At 41.6% G+C, this 16,548-nt stretch overlaps 1 protein-coding gene across 3 annotated transcripts in view; it reads left to right on the top strand.

Annotated features, from left to right (window-relative positions):
• The window catches only part of KIRREL3 (kirre like nephrin family adhesion molecule 3), a 952,985-nt gene that overhangs the window by 576,329 nt on the left and 360,108 nt on the right, over positions 1 to 16,548 (top strand). For all 3 annotated transcript variants that reach the window (XM_060787109.2, XM_060787106.2, XM_060787107.2), the window contains 2 exons: positions 8,677 to 8,826; positions 15,950 to 16,099. In XM_060787109.2, coding sequence (XP_060643092.1) covers positions 8,677 to 8,826; positions 15,950 to 16,099 — 300 coding nt within the window. The remainder of the gene's footprint in view (positions 1 to 8,676; positions 8,827 to 15,949; positions 16,100 to 16,548) is intronic.

The following is a 16,548-nucleotide window of genomic DNA, read 5'->3' as shown; positions in this document are numbered from 1 at the left end:
GTGTCTCTTAAGCTAAAGTGTTGTCATTTTTCTCTAATGTTTATACAGTTTAGTAGCAACAGAGTTCTTGGCTGAAGAAATCACAACAAAGAATAGTACAGCAATATAGGGAAGGCCCTGTCTCTCGTCCCTGCCAAACGTGCTTGTGACAAAGGCGGGACCGTGAGCAGGGCCTCCCCAAATGATCTTAAAGTCCTCAGTGGTTCGTAAGGGGAGATATGTTCGGACAGGTAAGTTGGGCCAGAACCGTTTAGGGCTTTATAGGCCAAAGCCAGCACTTTGTATTGGGCCCAGTAGCAAACCGGCAGCCAGTGGAGCTAGCGCAACAAGGGGGTTGTATGCTCCCCGTTAACAACCTGGCTGCCGTTCATTGGACTAGTTGAAGCTTTCTATACCAACTATAGTACTTACTTACTTACTTACTTACTTAGGCGATCCCTCGTTGGCCGCGTAGGATAGTCTTCCAGGATCAGAATTCTTGTGAGTCTGTAGGTGGCTGTGCAGCCCTATTTTTGATCTGCATCTTCTTCCGCATTGGTTTCCAGGTGGAAGGCGGTCTCGGTCGGGGTTGGGTTGACGCGCCTTTCTCTTGGCACGTTTCTCTTTCGCCTTCCATTCATGCCGCTTCAAATTCTACAGCACTGCTGGTCACAGCTGATCTCCAACTGGAGCGCTCAAGGGCCCAAGCTTCCCAGTTCTCATTTCTATGCCAGAGTTTTAAAGGTTGGCTTTGAGCCCATCTTTCAATCTCTTTTCCTGTCCAACAACATTCCATTTTCCATTCTTGAGTTCGGAGTAGAGCAACTGCTTTGGGAGATGGTGGTCGGGCATCCAGACAAGGTGGCTGGTCCAGAGGAGTTGATGGTGGAGGACCATCCCTTCAGTGCTGGTGGCCTTAGCTTCTTGCAGCACGCTGACGTTTGTCCGCCTGTCTTCCCAAGAGATTTGCAGGATTTTCCGGAGGCAGCGCTGATGGAGTCATTCCAGGAGTTGCATGTGACGTCTGTAGACAGTCCACGTTTCGCAGGCATATAGCAGGGTTGGGAGGACAATAGCTTTATAAACAAGTACCTTGGTCTCCCTATGGATGTCCCGGTCCTCAAACACTCTCTGCTGCATTCGGAAAAATGCTGCGCTCGCAGAGCTATAGAAAGCTTTATCTATACTTTCTACAGATACTATATACTATTTCTATACTTTCTAACCAACTATAGAAAGCTTTATCTATCTCTTGAGTGAGTTATTCTCATTATATATTCCTTTGAAGCACCATTTAACCAGCATATACAATTATTTGGACAATTATTTAATAAGCAATTATTTAATTAGATTGTTTAAAGCCTTTCTTGAACACCTTTCAACCTTAACAAAGCCTTTGCTTGGGAAGAGGGGGCATAAAATACAGCTCAAACCAATCACAGCACTGAAACAATATTAGACTGAATTGAAGAGAGAGATTAAACAGCCAAAGAAGCTAGAGAGTTAAAACTTCAATATCCTAATGAAGTACTATTAAAGGCTAGATAAAATAAAACATCATTTTGTGCGACATTAGTACATGGGCTCATGTGGCTGTTTGAGAAGCCAAGATTTCTAGGTATTTCAGTTTCCAGTCATGTCTCTTAAAGGGTGTTAAACAAGTTTTCTTTAAAGACAAGGACAGAGAAGTCAGCGAGAGAGTGGCCACATTGGGAGCAATGTTCACACATGGATGAAAGGTTGCTCATTTCCATAATCATTTTTTCTGTTTGAGTTCCTTCACAATTTCAAGGACTGTTTGACTTCACTCATGTAGTTATTGGTTGAGGAGGAAGGACTCTATGTATTTTACATGAAGCGGACCTTGTGCTGTAACTGGCATGGGGTGCTTCCCAATGGCTTAACTGGTTCATGGTAAGGCAGGTGATGAGCATTGTGCATTGCCAGAAAATGCAGTGGGCATATAAATATTATTTTATCTGTTGTTTCATTCAAATAATCATTATTATTATTATTATTATTATTATTATTATTAAAACTTTATTTATACCCCACCTCCATCTCCCAAAGGGGACTCGGGGCAGCTTACATGAGGCCACGTCCATCAATACAGTAAACACAATATAACACAAAAAGATAACAGAAAATCAGAAAATAACATAACATAAGATGCAAAACAATATAAATAAATAAATAAATAAATAAAGGCTATTTTCTCACAGTTGGTGGTGACCCTGCCTCTAGCCCAGACTCACAAAGGGCACACTATATTCCAGAGTTTACCACAAGTCCCGATTCTCGTGAGATCCCACTTAGGAAGCCCATTTGTACTTCTTGTCATAGGCCGTTGGGCACTAAGCTATCCCCCTTGGTTCAGAAAATGGCTATATTTTCTTCCTTGATTATAGATATTAGGATTGGCACATTGCTGCTGTTGGAATAGGTTTTGGGACATGTCCACACAGTAAGCAACTAAGTTAAAGGTAAAGGTTTTCTTATCTTAGGCGATCCCTCATTGGCCGAGTAGGATAGTATTCCAGGATCAGTGTTCTGGTGGGTCCATAGGTGACTGTGGAGCCCTATTCTTGATCTGCATCTTCTCCCACAGTAAGGGCATTGGTTTCCAGAAGTCATTCTCAGTCGGGGTTGGCTTGACGCACCTTCCTCTTGGCATGTTTCTCTCCTTCACCCTCCATTCATGCCTCTTCAAATTCTGCAGCACTGCTGGTCACAGCTGACCTCCAGCAGGAGCGCTCAAAGGCCAGGGCTTCCCAGTTCTCAGTGTCTATGCCAGAGTTTTTAAGGTTGGCTTTGAGCCCATCTTTCAATCTCTTTTCCTGTCCACCAACATTCCGTTTTCTGTTCTTGAGTTCAGAGTAGAGCAACTGCTTTGGGAGATGGTGGTCAGGCATCCGGACAATATGGCCGGTCGAGCGGAGTTGATAGCAGAGAGCCATCACTTCAATACTGGTGGCCTTTGCTTCTTTCAGCATGCTGACATTTGTCCACCTGTCTTCCCAGGAATTCCCGGAAAATTCCCTTGGCAGGATTTTCCGGAGGCAGTGCTGATGGAATAGTTCCAGGAGTTGCATGTGACGTCTGTAGACAGTTCACATTTTGCAGTCATATAGCAGGGTTGGGAGGACAATAGCTTTATAAACAAGCACCTTGGTATCCCTATGGATGTCCCGGTCCTCAAACACTCTCTGCTTCATTTGGAAAAATGCTGCACTCGCAGAGCTCAGGCGGTGTTGTATTTCAGTGTCGATGTTGACTTTGGTGAAGAGGTGGCTGCCAAGGGAGCGGAAATGTTTTAAAGGTTTTAAGCCTAAATACACTACTCAGTAATATCTTCCAGGAACAGTCATGCTGATCACAAATGGATAATATGGTCACAGGATGTCAATGTGTTGCTTCTGTTTGGATTTTCCATCCTTAACTACCTATTCCTTGTTGTTGTAATGTGCTATCAAATCAACTTCAAGTTATCTAGCAACTTAATAAATGCAAAACCTACAAAAGTCCCATGCACCAACAGCCTTGCTCAGATCTTGCCAGGGTCAAGGCTACTCTGATTGAATCAATCCACTTATACAATCTATCCAGGTAGTAAATGTTGCTAGATATGTTTATTTATTCTGTAAGTAGGACAATAAAGCCCACAATGAGCTTATGTAATTTTTCAAAGGCAAGGACAGTTTACTGAGTAAGATGGCAGTGCAGACTATTTTGGACTTGATGAATATCATCTTGAGTGGAGAAGGAAAATGGTCACTAGACATAGGCAAGATCAGAAAGAATATCTGAACTTAAGCAGGTTTGGGATATGGTCAATACCTGCAAAGGTGAGCATTCAGAAACCTTGTACAGATTTTTCTTTGAAGACAACCAGATGTTGAACTACAGTTTCCATGAACATAGGCCAGCAGTTCAGCAATATCACAAGATCCCTGATTCAGAGCAAGTTTACAAATCATATGAACCTCCAGATATTGTTGGACTGCAACTACTACTTATCATGGGAGTTGCAGGAGAACAGCTGCTTAGAAATAGATTGTACACCCTGTTCAGACATTGTCAAACAGGGCAGATCATACACACAAAGAAGGAAAGCATGATTTTTTTCAGAGCCACCCCGCTCCAAATTCGGGATGCAATCTAGTTTGTGTGCAAGGACAGAACATTGCTATTTTACTCCTTGACCTCACTGAAAGTATATTTTAATACCTGTTACTCTCAATGAGGTTTTCCTGTGGGTGAGATGGACTTTTATGCAATATAAACTATTCTGCAAAATTACAGTGCACGAACATTTAGGACTTGGAAGTATCACATAGATTATTTATGTCTGCTATACCTGTGTGCCTGCCTCCCCAGAGGAAAAGGACACTAGGTTTGCATAAAGACATGTTGTGCAAACCATAGACACCCTGATGGGAAAAAAGCATTTCTTTCCCTTCTCTCATCTGGAAGGCAAGACATCTTCTGGGACGTGAAAATTCCCCACAGAGATGTCTTGTCATGCTAAGACAGCCCAAATCACAGAACAGGAGAAATTGATAAAATATTTTTCACATGGCTAAATTCCCCATATGCCATCTGATCTTGCAAGTTAAGCAGGGTTAGCCGTGGTTAGCTGTTGGATTGGAGACTGCCAAAGAATACCAAGTCCTGCAAGCTATATTCCGGAAAACTGGCAAATCACATCTGTGTATTCTTTGCTTAAAAGACACAATGAAATTAATAGGGTCACCATAAGTTGAAAATAAACACACATATTTACAATCGTTTGAACAAATTCTTGTAATCTTTAGCTTTCCTTTTCCTATCTCTGCCTTGGACTACAATGTTCAGAATCCCAGTTGTCCATTCAGACTTTGGTTGGTTGTATCTCAAGCTTGAAACAACATGAAGGCATGAGGTTGTGCAAGATCAATTCCAGGTGTTTATGTTTTGACCATATCATCAAGAGCCCTCTTTGACATATCAGAAATGAGCCATATTTAGGGCTATTCAGTGAAAAACACAGCAAACGTGGTGCAGTGCTTTGTGTTTTGGACTTAAGCTTTGGAAGACTAGGGTTTGAACCTTTCATGAAAACTGCCCTTAGGCAAAGAGTGCTCTCTCTCAGCCTCACAATACAGCAATGCCAGACCCCATCTGAACAAATCGTGCAAAAAATCCATAATAGCATCACATGGATTGGTAGGAAAACAAAAGCAATGTGTTACAGAAAGGTTTTGTTAACTCAGCATCAGTTCCTGTCTGATCTTGGCAGATAAACAGAGTTAGACCTCAATCGTTCTTGGATGGAAGACCATCAACAGACCCCGTTATGGCTGTATCCATTGGAAGCAGTCCTGAGACTGGCTGCACACACAGAATCTGGAGCATACAAGGAATATCTGGTTAAAGGGAAAGGGCAATAGATACTCAAGGGGAGAAGAATCAGGGATAAAAGACTGATCCAGCTTCTTTCAATTGCATTACAAATTTAGGAAGGATGTGAGGGTAGGATTTGCCTCTAAAAAAATCAGAGTTAGAATGTATCCTTGAGAAGGGCAACAATCTCCAGGTTTTATAAATATATTCTAGAATGCAATATAGTAGACAACCGAATAAAATGGTTATGATTACGTGGGCCAAAGACTGAGGTAGAAATATTGACTTGGAACACTGGGAACATCTTTGGGAAAAGGGGTTTAAATTTTCAGTGGCCGGTTCAATAAGAGAAAACATGTTTAAAATGTTTTAGAAAATTTATATAACTCCTTGCTTTCACCTGTGATATTTTAATACACCATCCAATTGAATGTTGACAGGGCTTCACATGGTGTTGGGGGTATTAAAACCTCATTTGCACAATCTTCTTTAGTGCAAAATCAGTCCTATGTCTCTCAGTTCTTGGGTCAATCTTCTGCTTCCATCTGGGCAGATTTTCCCATTAGTACAGTGTTTCTCAAACTGGGGGTCGGGATCCCTGGAGGGGTCTCAATGGGGTGTCAGAGGAATCACAAAAGACCATCAAAAACAGTATTTTTCTCTTGGTCATGGGGGTTCTGTGTGGGAAGTTTGCCCCAATTCTGTTGTTAGTGGTGTTCAGAAAGCTCTTTGATTGTAGGTGAATTAGAAATCTCAGCAGTTACAACCCCCAAATGTCAAGGTCAGTTTTCTCCAAACTCCACCAGTGTACACATTTGGGCATATTGAGTATTCATGCCAAGTTTGGTCCAGAGCCATCATGTTTAAGTCAACAGTCCTCTCTGGATGTAGGTGAACTACAGCTCCAAAACCTAAGGTCAATGCCCACCAAACCCTTCCAGTATTTTCTGTTGGTCATGGGAGTTCTGTATGCCAAGTTTGGTTCAATTCCATTGTTGGTGGAGTTCTTTGATTGTAGATGAACTATAAATCCCAGAAACTACAACTCCCAAATGACAAAATCAATCCCCCCCCCAAGCCCCGGGTATTCAAATTTGGGCGTATCGGGTATTTGTGCCAAATTTGGTCCAGTGAATGAAAATGCATCCAGCATATCAGATATTTACATTATGATTGACAATGGTAGTAAAATTACAGTTATGAAGTAGCCACAAAAATAATTGTATGGTTGGGGTCACCACAACATGAGGAACTGTATAAAGGGGTCGCGGCATTAGGAAGGTTGAGAAACACTGCATTAGTGGCTGATGGCTGTAGATCCAAGGTTGCTCTTTCAAGCTTGCCATTTTGTTCCTGCTGTAGCACCCTCAACTGATAAGTCTCATTGTGAAGTTGTCAAGAAGGGGAAGATTATTGCTTAAACTATGGTGGTAAATTGGTCTTTTAAGAGGCTTTATTCCATAATAGATTCTCCATTGTGCTTTTCCCCTTGGAATCCAAGAGAGAAATGAGGACCATTGCCCACAGTAGAGAGACAGGAGCATTTAATAGGAGACCATAGAGGTGGCTCTCTTTTGTGATAATTGAGCAGTTTTTGTATTCATCCTGGATGGGTACAAAGAGATGCTGTCAAGTTGCTTAATGAGCCACTTACCACATCCCTCATGCATATTATCCCAGCAGCCACAATGCCTATAAGCGTGTGCATGGTACAGTATATATCATTTTACTTGCCCCCTGGTGATGCCACCAAAGAAGGCAAGGCCTCATTAGTCTGCTGAAATCACAGCAAATGCCAACTGAGTGTGCTCAAAGGATACATTCTGTTTGCTTTTAAGTTCAGGATTTATAATTGTTTCCTCTCCTCAACTTCAGCCACATGGCTCTTCCTCAAGGAGGACTAGGCTCATGCTGAGCTTTTGTTCACTCAATGGCAAATAATTTATGAACACGAATTACACTCTGTGATTTTTCCCGCTTTTAAGCTGAAAATTGTGATTCTCTTCCCGCATCACCAGCCCTTGCTCTTACATCAAAACTAGCTTAGTGGATTTAAAAAGAAACTTTTAACACTTTAATAGAACCCTAATCTGCTCTTCTTTTGTTGGTCAAAGCTAAAGCTACTTTCAGGAGGCATATTTAGCTCTCAGAAAAGCCGTAGTATTTCATACAATTTGAATTAGTGGTAGTCATTGAATCTTGCTAGTTCAGGTATTTCTCCAAACTTGGGAAGAAAAGTTTAGTTGAAATTTTGGATGTGCTATCAAGAATGGGATATAGATTCTACAGAAGGTCGTAAGACAGGACTGGAGACTAGGACACAGAACAATGGCTTCAAACTACAAGAAAGGAGATTCCATCTAAACATCAGGAAGAACTTCCTGACTGAGAGCCGTTCAGCAGTGGAACTCTCTGCCCCGGAGTGTGGTGGAAGCTCCTTCTTTAGAAGCTTTTAAACAGAGGCTGGATGGCCATCTGTCAGGGGTGCTTTGAATGCAATATTCCTACTTCTTGGCAGGAGGTTGGACTGGATGACCCATGAGGTCTCTTCCAATTCTATGATTCTATGATTCTAGATTTTTTGCACTTCTGGCTTTAAGGAAACCTGTGGGCCATGAAGAGGTTCTGAGGAGCCTCAAGGAGCCCAATGACTGAGGCCACTTCTACACTACCATATAACCAGATTATCAAAGCAGATGATCCACATTATCTGCTTTGAACTGAATTATATGAGACTACACTGCCATATAATTCAGTTGAAAGCAGATAATCTGGATTTTATATGGCAGTGTAGAAGGGGCCTGAATTTCCATCCTAGGTGAACGGATGCTTTCTTGTGGTGTAAAAACCCTTAGAGCAGATGAAAACAAGGGTTTTCTCTATAACCCATCATCTGCATCCAGTAACCATTAATATAATTTCTAAAATCTTATTTTACATCAGCAACTTGTTCAGGTATATGAAAATGTACTGGTGACTCCTGAGCAGATCAAGCCTTATAATAACACATGGGATAGACCTGAACAGAGTCCCAGAAATGCAAATATCACCATGTTGAAACTTGACTAGCTATCAGTGTGTTTCTGGACACATTATGACATATAATGTCCTGAACTACTTGGATCCAGGCTGTCAGAAAAATGTTCATATTTATCTGTGCCTGTTGTTATTTGTATTGTATTTTCATCATTTTGTATGCCTTGAGTTCCAATTCTGGAAGAAACGCATAATATATGCTTTTTAATGAAGTAGTCAATTAAAAAAATATGATTGCAGCACATAATCATGTATGTCTCCTCTTTTTCTTTTCCCTAGGGCCAGCATCTTCTTTTACCCAGCAGCCTCAGGACCAGGTAGTGATTGCCGGGCAACCTGTGACCCTGCTGTGTGCCATTCCAGAGTACAATGGAATCGTGCTGTGGATTAAAGATGGGCTCGCTCTTGGAGTAGGCAGGGATCTCTCAAGTAAGCTTTCTACATCTTCTAATGTCACACTGGCTCCTATTGGAAATTATGACTCATATCCTTGAAAAGAAAACATGCATCATTCAGTTGTCTTTGTGTGCGTCCAAGTAAATTCTGATTTAAGGTGGACCTTTCACTGGGTTTTCATATTCTCAGAGCAGGTTCAACCATTCCTTCTTTTGCAAGTTATAGAGTCTGACTTGCCCAAGGTCACCCTGTGGGCTTCCAAGGTTGAGTGGGGTTACAAACTCTGGTCTTCCGCTACCATAATCCAGTACTCAAACTCTCTATCATGCTGTCTCTCAATTCAGAACTACAAGCACCCGAGAGAGGGCATAGCAAAGTGGGGTACAAGGAGATGTATGTGGGGGGGGGGGCTTTCATCCTCTCCCTCTTGTCTTTGGCTTACTTCCATTGGTATAAACCAGGGGTCCTCGAACTAAGGCCCGAGGGCCGGATACGGCCCTCCAAGGTCATTTACCCAGCCCTCGCTCAGGGTCAACCTAAGTCAGAAATGACTTGAAAGCACACAACAACAATCCTATCTCATCAGCCAAAAGCAGGCCCACACTTCCCATTGAAATACTAATAAATTTATATTTGTTAAAATTGTCCTTCATTTTAATTACTGTATTGTTTTTATGTGTTTTTGCACTAGAAATAAGATATGTGCAGTGTGCATAGGAACTCATTCATGATTTTTCAAATTATAATCCGGCCCTACAATAGTTTGAGGGACTGTGACTTGGCCCTCTGTTTAAAAACTTTGAGGACCCCTGGTATAAACAGTTCAAAGTGCAAAATATGTTTGTATTAAATTACGGCAGGAAATGAGGGGAGAGGGGGCAGAATCTTGCCTTTGCCAGTAGGCCAAAGCAAACTGCTGAAGCTCTACCTGTCTAGCTCTTCCCCCCATTGGTATTAGCAAACACTTTTAAATATGTGTTGCAACATCCAATAACTAGAGTCATGCATGCCTACACACCATGCATGTGTATAGACCGATCAGGTCCATCACTTTGAGCACCACATGGCTTTGCATGTTTGAATCAGATCTTAAAGCCCACTATAAGCCTGCCGGCAATGACAAAAGAAAAAATTATCCCATCTGCACACTCCAAACCTCAGGAGTCTACTGTAAAATGGGAATACTCTGCCATGCCTGAGAGCAATGATGCGAGGCATCCTCTTACTGTACCCAAGAGGGAGATCTATGCATCAGAGGGAGACTGTATGCTGCTTCAGAGCATTTGCACAAGCTAAGCTCTGTTCAAACACATTACTCCAAGATGTAAGGAAGACATTTGTTCTTCTAAAGAACCTCAGAAATTGTTCTTCTAAAGAAACACATGAAATGGAAGACCTCTCTAGCCCAGAATTCTTCTCTCGGAATTCATCTACACTGTAGAATTAATGCAGTTTGAAACTACTTTAATTGCTATGGCTCAACACTATGAAATCTTGAGAGTAGTAGTTTTCAAAGTTCTTTAGACATATATGCCAAAGAGTGTTGTTGTCTCACCAAAGTAGAAATCCAAATATTTGGACCAAAACTCAATCACAGCAGCTTCAATTTATTTATTTATTTACTATATTTGTATGCCGCTCTTCTCAGCCCTTGGGCAACTCAGAGCAGTTAACAATAGCAAAATTCAATGCTCAAAAACATCATAAAACAGTTAAAAACAAATAAAACAGTAGCATACGGTTAATATAGATCAATAAAACACCTTGAAGACAGTCCTCTGAAGTATGCAATTAACTGGCTTTAGGATAAGAAAGGCACTCCATGTAGTCATGCCGACCACATGACCTTGGAGACAGCTACAAACACCGGCTCTTCGGCTTAGAAATGGAGATGAGCACCAACCCCCAGAGTCAGACACAACTAGACTTAATGTCAAGGGAAAACAATTACCTTTACCTAGGATAAGAATCTTGTTGGGTGCTGGAAAGAAGGTGGTTAGACTGGGAGATTCAGAGCTCTACGAAGCAAGCAAAAACACAAATAAACAAGTGGAGAGAAAGTGGCAAAGTTTGGTCCTAACTCCCAGGCCCTTCTAGTTAGAGTTATTTTGTTGGCTTCCTGGCTCTTTTCATCACTGCCCTGATTTATCCTCAAAGGCATTAGCAGAGTTCAGCAACTGGGTCTCATGCTCTCCTGAGGCTAGGGAGATGACAGCTGGAAAGATGGTGTCTCAGGTGAGCCCTTCACTTCCACAAGGATACAGTGTCCAGGTAGCACCTGAAAAGTCTAGGTAGAACACCTGAAAACTTTGGAGAAGCTGAAAGCAATGACACCAGAAACACTCCGTATCTTAAAAATGTTTCTAAGGGAACACTCTTACTCGAATGTCTTCCCTTGCCCCGAGATGCAAAAATCCAATTATAATTATAACAATTCATAACAGAGAGTCAGCATGGTGTCGTGGTTTAAGGGTTGGTCTACAGCTCTGGATTTCCCTGCTCAGCCATGGAAATCCACAAAATGACCTTGGGCAAGTCATACTCTCTGAGCCTCGGAGAAAGGCAAAGACAATCTTCCTCAGAACAAATTTCATCAAGAAACCCTTTAGCGTCACCATGAGCCAGAAATGACTTGAAAGCACACAACAACATAAGAAACCATCATGGTTAGAGTGGTGTGAAAGCCTTATCTTCTGGCCAGCCTCCCTCCCTCCCTCCACTGTTTTTCTTTGCCTACATTTTCCAGGGAGGGAAAGAGCCATGCAACCACTTGGATAAATGTCTCCATCCTCTCCTTTGAACTTTGGATTATGTATTCTCCCTTTCACTCCCCACTCCATGCTTCCAATGGTTTATTATTTGCCCCGAAACTTCAGAACGGGGAATGCATACCAAGAGCTAATGTGGCTGACGTATCATTCTGAGCAAGTTCGGCAATTAACTTTGCCAGCTCTGTGTTCGCAAGCCTGCATGTGCGCTACTAGCTCAGCTAGTCATCTAATTAGCTAAATACAAACAAACCCTTCATTTGTATTTCTCGTGGTTCATGAGAGCAAATCCTGCTGTTGATAGCTTGAAAAACAAAGCGGGGAGGGGGGGGGGGGAGGAGAAGAACCATGCGAGTGTGCCAAGCTGCCTCTGCTTCACAGCTCATTAATCATCGGGCTTCCTAGGAAATGAAGATTTCAGAGATGGCCGAGACTTGAATCTCATGGTAACTTGGCGAACTGGTGAGATGAAGCCCAGTATGGTCATCCAGTGTCAGTCAGTACTTTCCTATGCCCCAGACAACAATACATTTACAGGCACTCCCCGAGTTATGGACATCCAAATTACAAATGACTCATAGTTAAGTATGGGGGTGAAACAACAGGAAGTGAGTGAAATCTACCCTTCTAAAGGGAAATTCACTTCTGAAAGAGTTACAATGGGGAAAAGGTGTCTTCACTGAAGCTCTCTCACCAATCTTTGTTTCCACAACAAGCCATTTTTTTCAAAATCCAATTGTCACAGAACCAGAAAGTAAAGTGAAATAGAATCATAGAATCATAGAGTTGAAAGAGACCTCATGGGCCATCCAGTCCAACCCCCTGCCAAGAAACAGGAAAACTGCATTCAAAGCATCCCTGACAGATGGCCACCCAGCCTCTGTTTTAAAGCTTCCAAAGAAGGAGCCTCCACCACACTCCAGGGCAGAGAGTTCCACTGCTGAACAGCTCTCACAGTCAGGAAGTTCTTCCTCATGTTTAGATGGAATCTCCTTTCTTGTAGTTTGAAGCCATTGTTCCCCATCCTAGTCTCCAGGGAAGCAGAAAACAAGCTTGCTCCCTCCTCCCTGTGACTTCCTCTCACATAGAATCATAGAATCAAAGAGTTGGAAGAGACCTCATGGGCCATCCAGTCCAACACTCTGCCAAGAAGCAGGAATATTGCATTCAAAGCACCCCTGACAGATGGCCATCCAGCCTCTGTTTTAAAGCTTCCAAAGAAGGAGCCGCCAGCACACTCCAGGGCAGAGAGTTCCACTGCTGAACAGCTCTCACAGTCAGGAAGTTCTTCCTCATGTTCAGATGGAATCTCCTTTCTTGTAGTTTGAAGGCATTGTTCCCCATCTTATTCTCCAGGGAAGCAGAAAACAAGCTTGCTCCCTCCTCCCTGTGACTTCCTCTCACATATTTATATATGACTATCATATCTCTTCTCAGCCTTCTCTTCTTCAGGCTAAACATGCCCAGCTCTTTAAGCCACTCCTCATAGGGCTTGTTCTCCAAACCCTTGATCATTTTAGTCGCCCTCCTCTGGACACATTCCAGCTTGTCAATATCTCTCTTCAATTGTGGTGTCCAGAATTGGACACAATATTCCAGGTGTGGTCTAACCAAGGCAGAATAGAAGGGTAGCATTATTCTGCTCCTATTGATGCAGGCCAAAATCCCATTAGCTTTTTTGCCGCTACATGACATTGTTGGCTCATGTTGGAATCATAGAACTCCCTACCAAAAAGCAGGAAAATTGCGTTCAAAGCACCCCCAACAGATGGTCATCCAATCTCTGTTTAAAAGCTTCCAAAGAAGGAGCCTCCACCCCCAATCTTCTGAACAGGAGCGCATACAGCAAAGGAAACACCACATGGGTATTAAACCTTTCCTATGCACCCCAAAGCATGTGTGTGTGTGTGTGGAGTTACACTTTTAAAATGTACCTGTTCTGATTTTTTGTAAAAAAAAAAAAAAAAAACTTAAGAACAAACCTATAGAACCTGTCTTGTTTGTAACTTGAGGACTGCCTGTATTTTCAGCCCTCTTTTCAATGCATTCAGAATCTGAGTTTTGATAACAGCATTATTTCCCCAAATAAAGGGAAGCATCTGTCTAGATATTGGACTAGGTTAAAACTGTGCATCCCCATTTTCTTCTCAAGTACACTTTACACATTTTTTTTCAAAGCTCTTCATAGACTTTAACACATAAGGGCGTAAGCATGTACTTTAATGCTCTTTGAGTGAAGAAAGATGTGTTCCGATTCACTGGTTGACTGCTGGGTGCTTAGAGGTGTTTAAGCACTTCATTTAGGTCTAGTTTACACCAAATGTAGTGAACCACTTCAGACTGCATGTGGGGGGCATTGTTATTAAATGCCCCTCTTTATTGAAAGCAAAACCAAACAGCAAAAACCAATAAGGATAAAAAGATAAACACTCTCTGCTCGGAGAAAGAGTTGGTTTGGGAGAAAGCATAATTTCTTATTATGTACATCCACATTTTCTGTATGTGACTTTTCCTCCTAGCTCACAAAGAATTAATGGGTTTTGAAAGAGCCCAAAGAAATAATGTTGTTGCTGTTGGTGCCTTCATGACATCTCTAGTATTTTCTTGGCAAGATCCATTCAAAGGAGGTTTGCTATTGCTTTCTTCTAAAGCTGAGAGAGTATGCCTTGTCTGGTATTATCTAATTGGTTTCTATGGTTGAGTAGGGATTAACCTCCTCTGTCTCAAACACGGTTGGTGGGGATGAGGGACAGGGCCTTCTCGGTGGTAGCCCCCCACCCACTTCCCAGGGAAATTAGGTCATCATCATCTCTCCTCACCTTTAGAAAGAAGGTAAAATTGTGGATGTGGGAAACAGGCCTTCGGGCAACTAGGTTAAAGGACAATTGATAATGTTTGACTATGGCTTGGAAGTGGATTTGGATAAGTTAAGTGGAGTACTCAATAGTATATAGCTAGATAAATAGCCACCAGACTGGTAATATCTCAATGGACTGTAAGTATACTGTTTGAATTTTTATGTCTTAATGTTTATGTTTTTAACTGTTATAATTGCTGTTTTGTATTTTATGATGCAGCATCAAATTGTTGCCAATTGGAAGTCACCCTGAGTCCCCCTAGGCCGGGGTCCTTGTTGAACAACCAAATGGCTTAAAATGGAATCATACTGCTATTATTATGCAGTTTGAAAGAACCTCAAAACTACAAAGCAGCCAGAATTAAAAGTTGAACAGAATGTTAACTATATCTTCTAATAGCAGCAGCAGCAACTTATTATGTGTTGTTTTAAGATTTTATATGCATTGCTATTCTGATGCTGCTTACATGTTGTTTTATGATAAATGGTCCAGAAATGTTGCTGGATAAATACATTCATAATACTTCTACTACTATTAACACTGTGCAGTCCAATAACTGTAACTACATAATCTTCTGTCTCTGCAGCCTGGCCTATACTTAGGATGCTCATGAATCAGGCTGACAGTAATACTTGCAGAGTTTAGAAAAGATGGAGGACATTTATTTATTTATTTGTTTGTTTGTTTATTTATTTACAGCTTTTATATTCCGCCCTTCTCACGCCGCAAGGAACTCAGGACAGATTACAGTGTACACATATATGGCAAACATTCAATGCCAATTTTAACATACAACATATACAGACATACACAGAGGCTATTTAACTTTTTCTGGCTGCCAGGGGAGCTGTCGCTTTCATCATCCATCTGTGACACTGATGAAGTACTTCTGCATTCCCCTCATGCTTTCTGCTGGAGTGCTTTGTTGGAGTCTTTTTTATGGCCTCATAAATTAGTTAATTTAGCCTCCCCACACTTTAAGTGGTACCTAATTTTCCTACTTGACAGATGCAACTGTCTTTCGGGTTGCAAAGGTCGACAACAGGCTACACAATTGGTTGGAAACCCACTCCAACCGGGGCTGGCTTCGAACTCATGACCTTTTGGTCAGAGTGATCTCCCAGAATTGCCTAGAATTCCAGTTGGTGGATTCTGGTTGATGCACTTCAAAAAAAAAATTAAGCTCTACTGATGCTGCTGTTTCTTGTATAGTGGTGACTAGAGATTTACATTATCAGCGAGGCAATAAATTGCTCAAAGTTTTCATAAAGACTTTAAAGGGCCTACCAAGTTATGAACTTATTTTGGAGATAAGGTTCAGCGCTTTGGAATGACTAATATTTGGTGTGGATCCACTGCCAATTGAAAGGGAAGCTACTGATCATGAACGGATAGATTTAGAAATTAGGACACTTTGAAGTTCTTTGGATATTTATTTTTCAAAGTCCTTGATACTGGAGAACTCATTTACTGATATATGGAATTGTATCAATTTCTTGACTCGATCTTTATTTTTCTTGTGTGCCACAGGCTACCCACGCTATTTGGTTGTAGGGGACCATCTATCAGGGGAGCATCACTTGAAGATCCTGAGAGCAGATCTCCAAGATGATGCTGTGTATGAATGCCAGGCTATTCAGGCCGCCATCCGTTCCAGACCAGCCCGGCTGACCGTCCTTGGTAAGAGTGCAATCCTCACTGGAAAATGGTGGCATTTCTTTTCTTGAGTGTGAAATGAATGAAATCGATTTTGAAATGAGTGAAATGAGTTTTGGAGAACAGGCTGCTGTTTGTTACTTTAAAAAGAGTGCAATTCATAAGACAGTAAACTAGCCAAATAACTTTGGAATAGGTCTGCTGCTGCTGAAAATAGTTTGTTCACTGGTTTATTCACTGTTCACTCATAATTTGAAGAGAAACCTGGCCATGGTATTTCCCCAGCAGCCGACAATGCTGTGGAGCAGGAATAGACTAAGATGTAGTGGTCTTTTGAAAGTTTATTTGTTTTAGTATTATTACTTTTAGAGGTTTTTGTTTGGATTTTTATATTTGTTAATACTGTTCTGAACTGTCCCAGCATAGCTACAAAGCTAAAATATAAATCAGAAGAAAGGAAGAAAGACAATGTG

Source organism: Anolis sagrei, chromosome 7 (genome assembly GCF_037176765.1).
Source record: "Anolis sagrei isolate rAnoSag1 chromosome 7, rAnoSag1.mat, whole genome shotgun sequence".
In the NCBI taxonomy this organism is placed as follows: Eukaryota; Metazoa; Chordata; class Lepidosauria; order Squamata; family Dactyloidae; genus Anolis; species Anolis sagrei.
This window is presented reverse-complemented; position numbering and strand designations above follow the sequence as displayed.